We start from the raw sequence: 4,471 nt of genomic DNA, 5'->3' as shown, positions 1-4,471 counted from the left end.
CAACACATGTTTACATGTTTACATCCGGTTTTAGAATTGCATTATTGATCATGAGTAACGTGAGTAATAATATTACTCGAGTGATCTGGCCATTGTATGCCCAACTCTGGCCATTGCGAGAGACAAATATTTGAATTATGCAATTTTTTGTCTCTGTCGATGTGTGTCACCCAAAATGAGTTCGCGTGTCACCTCTGACACGCGTATCATAGGTTCGCCATGACTGAGCTAGACAGAGGTTAGGGTCGGGTGGTTTTAGGTCTTTCTCAATGGAGCATGAAAAGACCACGGGAATTGCCCTGGCCTGTTTGGCTCAGAGGATAAAGCATCAGCCTGTGGACTGAAGGGTCCCAGGTTCAATTCCGGTTGGGGGCATATGCCTGGGTTGTGGGCTCAATCCCCAGTAGGGGGTGTGCAGGAAGCAGCCGATCAACATATTCTCTCTCTCTCCTCCCTTTTCTTCCTCTCTGCAATCAATAAAAATTTAAAAAAAAGAAAAGACCACGGGAATTAAATTGTAGTAATGGTGTCCTGTCCCCACCATTGCCCCTTACCAGCTGTTTAACCATGCCGCTCTTAGCTGCAGTTTCTTCACCAGTGGAATGGAGTTAATGAGTTCACCTTACTCATAGGGTAAGGACTCAGTGGGATTTAAATGTGGTTGGAAGCAAGGCATTCAGCACACAACCTTCTTTCTCTGTTAAAACTGAACCACACCGTCATTGTTTATGTTGCTCCTGCTGCTATGCACCACTGCATCTAGTGTAAGAAACAAAAGAAGCTATAGATTAATTTTTTAAGAATTATGAATAGCGAGGGTTAGACACTCGTTCTTTGCACTCCCAGTACCTAGCTCTGTGCTTGCTTATAACATAGCAGTGGGTGGTTCTCTCTCACACACACACACACACACACACACACGGCTGGATTAATGTTGACTCTTCTGAGCTAAGAACTGGTGTCCCCTGATTCTTGTCCAGGCTGTGTCCCTTTGATCAAATGACCACTCTTTGTTGAAAGAGAGAAAAAGGGAGAGAGAGAGAGAACGGCCGCTGGCTGTACAGGCCCAGCCTGGGGAGATAGTACGGCTCAGGACAAAATCTGACTTCAGTCTTCACTATGGTTCCTAGGTTTGTGTACAATTAATGTAAACTTCTCCCAGCATAACTTTAGTTCCTAATAAAGGGGATGTAGGAAAGAGAGAGAGAGATCACATGATTCTCTTGTGGTAAGATTCCTTCCTTCATGTTCCTTTATGAAGTATACTCTGAATATGAAAATATTCTGAGAACTGGAAGTTCTATAATATGTACACATATATGTAAAAGCTGGTATGAATGTGATTTGTAGATGGATTCAAAAAGAGTAACTGTTGTATAAACACTTGTTCAAAAATATATTTTGAATGCTTGCCGGTGCCAGGCTGTTTTGGGTATTGGAAGTAGAACAATGAATGAAGCCGGTAAATCCCTGTCTTCATAGAACTTACATTCTAGTGGGAGAGACAGACAATAAAGAAGATGAATAATAAAATTAGTAACGTGGTAAATGGTGACTAAGAGCTACAGAGAATAAAAGCAGGCAAAGGAATAGGGAGGGTCAGGGTGTAGAAATTTTAGACAGGTTGGAATTATTTATTTCCTCTCCCACCCCTACCATGATCAAGATTCATAACCCAGTAACTTTGCCTTCTGGAGTCTTCTAGAGTCACATCTAAATGATAGGTCAGTTAGGCAAAAAAAACACCCAAAAAGTCTGTGTTTCATCAAAACTTCTAATAATTTAGTTCGTGTTTCTGTCAGCCATATTCACAAAAATTACTTTAAAATACTAAAAATACAAATGGACATCATCCTTATCTGATAGTCCTAATTTTAGAATCCTTTTTATAACTGAATCTTAATAAATACATAAATATTTAAAAATCCAGAAGACCAAATGCAACAACCTGTATAATTTACCAGCATCAGCCTAGGAACATACTGTTTGTTTCTATGTTACCTAAAAATACCAGTTGCTTTTGAAGCTGAAAGATTAAATCCAAGCGACAGTACTGAAATTAATTGGAAAATGATTTTCCCTTCTAAATGTTTGTGTAAAACATAAATATTATTAAGAGGGCAGATTAGGCCAGTTTGATCCTGATTTTCATACACAAACAAAGGGCAAATAGAAGGATTCCAGTAGTTCCGATCCCCTATCCAGAGCCGCTGGGAAGTTGTTTATTCTTTGAGGGCCCACGGCTGACGTCCGCTCACGGAGTAATGTCATCACATTTCCTGGGGGTGGTGATGGGGGGGGCGGCCGTGGTAAGCAGTTGTTGGACTTGAGGTCCTGAGAGCCGGACATACCCCCTGGGCAGGATGTAAGGTCAGCATGCAGTCTCATTGAGTAAATAAAGTGTTCGGTGGTAAAATAGAACTGCCAAAACAGTAACGTCTTAAAAAGATATTTCTAAACTTACACGGAGGCAGCATTCGTCATTATTAAAAATTAACCTGTAGCTTCTTTTGTTTCTTGCACTGGATGCAGCGGTGAGTCGCCGTCATCGTTGAGACAGAAAGTTATGCTGGCCTTGGCCTGTACCAGCTGCTGCCTCCCCCCGTCCGGGTAACATGCACAGTCGTTCCCGGGAGGGAAGCTCTGGCCCTGAGCCAGCCACACTTGCCTCTGGGCCCTCAGCTGGTGACCAACACTGTGTACTCACACACATGTATTTTTTTTAAACCGTACTAGTCATTAGCATTTGATATTGTCATTAATTACTGCCTTTAACTTTATTTTTTCTTCCTGTTTTCCTTAATGTTGTACTGTTGATTTTCTCAAACGGAGACTCGGAAGCTTACTTACTTAACTCTTGTTTCATGACAAGTCACACACAGAGGAACAGGAAAGCCGGGACCCACTCAGTTCACTTCCCCTCCCTGCGCTGCACCTTCCCGGGTTCTGGGGAGACCCTGGGGTTCCTCTGTGTAATAATTATTCACTCTCGGTAATTTTTCTCTAGGAGTTTCAGTTCCATTTGTAGCTCTGATTAGAGACAGAAAGTTTAAGCGAGTCTTTTTCTTGCAGAGACCAACATCTCACGTGCAGTTTGGCCCCATGAGGTTTCATGCAGATCAACTCCAGGTACTTTCAGCATTTATCAAAGACGTTGGCCCCATGAGGTTTCATGCAGATCAACTCCAGGTAATTATAAACCCTGCTGTCATTTTCTCATGTTGGTTTTCTTTAAAAAGGTGGGGAGGGAAAGGGCCTCAAGTTATACATTGAAATTAGTCTTCTGTGTTAGATAACAGTATCAGTACTATAGTTATCTAAGAGAGTGTATGTTTCTTAGAAATGCGCATTGGACTATTTATAGATGAAGAAATATCTGTGACCTACTTTAAAAGTTCAGCAGTAAAATAAATGTGTATAATTGGGCCTGTGTGGAGTGAGGGCGTGGGGGAGGGGGAGAAAGTAAAGGTGGCAAATTTTAATTTTTTTTCTTATTTCAGGGAGGAAGGGAGAAGGAGAGAGAGATAGGAACATCAATGATAAGTGAGAATCATTAATTGGCTGCCTCCTGCACGCCCCCAACTGGGGATCAAGTTTGGAACCCGGGCATGTTCCCTGACTGGGAATCGAACCGTGACCTCCTGGTTCATGGGTCGATGCTCAACCACTGAGCCACACTGGCTGGGCAAAAGGTGGCAGAATTTTAACAACTGATGAAACTAGAAGTGTATACTAGTATTCATTGTCATTCACAACTTGCCTGTAGGTTTGAAATTTTCTGATATAAAAACGTAAAAGCATGTGCTTCCCTGTGTTTCTGAATAGCTGTTATCAGAGAAAAATACCTGTAAATTATTTAATCCAAAATATTAGACAAAAACAACCAATTGAAATTTAGCCCCAAAGTTCTTTGATGTTTCCCACACACAGACACATGTTCACTGTTTCATTTTTTTTAAATGGGAAGAGACTAGCAGAGACGTGCTCTCTTAGTTCTTTGCACTTGGAGTATTTGTGCACATGGTCAACGTAGAGGAACTAGTAAGCCTTGGGCACAGGTTTCTCTCAGCTCTGCGGCCTCTTTCTCACAGGCTGCCCTGCCTCTCCCTTACCACCCTGGCTCCCAGGGGTCAGTCTGGGTCTAGAGGGGATGCTGCTTTGTGCTGCTGAACCACATCTATGGGGGGTGGAGGGACCGGCTGGATAGGGGGAGCAGCAGATCCAGGCCTCACCTCACCCAGGCCAGGCCCGGGGTCAGCCAGCGGCATCCCAGGCACAGACACTGCCTCTTGCTCCTGGTGCGATTCCTGTGTCACTTCACTGACAGGTTGTGAACTATAATATTTCTGTCTGCTTTAAATTTTCTCTTTTAATCAAAACTAGAGGCCCAGTGCACAAAAATTTGTGCACTGGCGGGGGGAGGGGGGTGTCCCTCAGCCCCACTTGTGCCCTCTCACAGTCTGGGACCCCT

At 43.2% G+C, this 4,471-nt stretch overlaps 1 protein-coding gene across 6 annotated transcripts in view; it reads left to right on the top strand.

Annotated features, from left to right (window-relative positions):
- The window catches only part of PDE8A (phosphodiesterase 8A), a 140,539-nt gene that overhangs the window by 95,783 nt on the left and 40,285 nt on the right, over nucleotides 1–4,471 (top strand). For 5 of the 6 annotated variants that reach the window (XM_014549598.1, XM_014549596.1, XM_014549599.1 and 2 more), the window contains one exon: nucleotides 3,073–3,129. In XM_014549598.1, the coding sequence (XP_014405084.1) occupies nucleotides 3,073–3,129 (57 nt within the window). Of the gene's footprint in view, nucleotides 1–3,072; nucleotides 3,130–3,159; nucleotides 3,190–4,471 lie in introns of those variants that run through there. The other variant, XM_014549600.1, reaches the window with a different exon arrangement.

This window comes from Myotis brandtii, unplaced genomic scaffold (assembly GCF_000412655.1).
Source record: "Myotis brandtii unplaced genomic scaffold, ASM41265v1 scaffold561, whole genome shotgun sequence".
Classification (NCBI taxonomy): Eukaryota; Metazoa; Chordata; class Mammalia; order Chiroptera; family Vespertilionidae; genus Myotis; species Myotis brandtii.
Note: the sequence above shows the minus strand (reverse complement) of the source record. Positions and strands in the feature narration are given on the sequence as shown.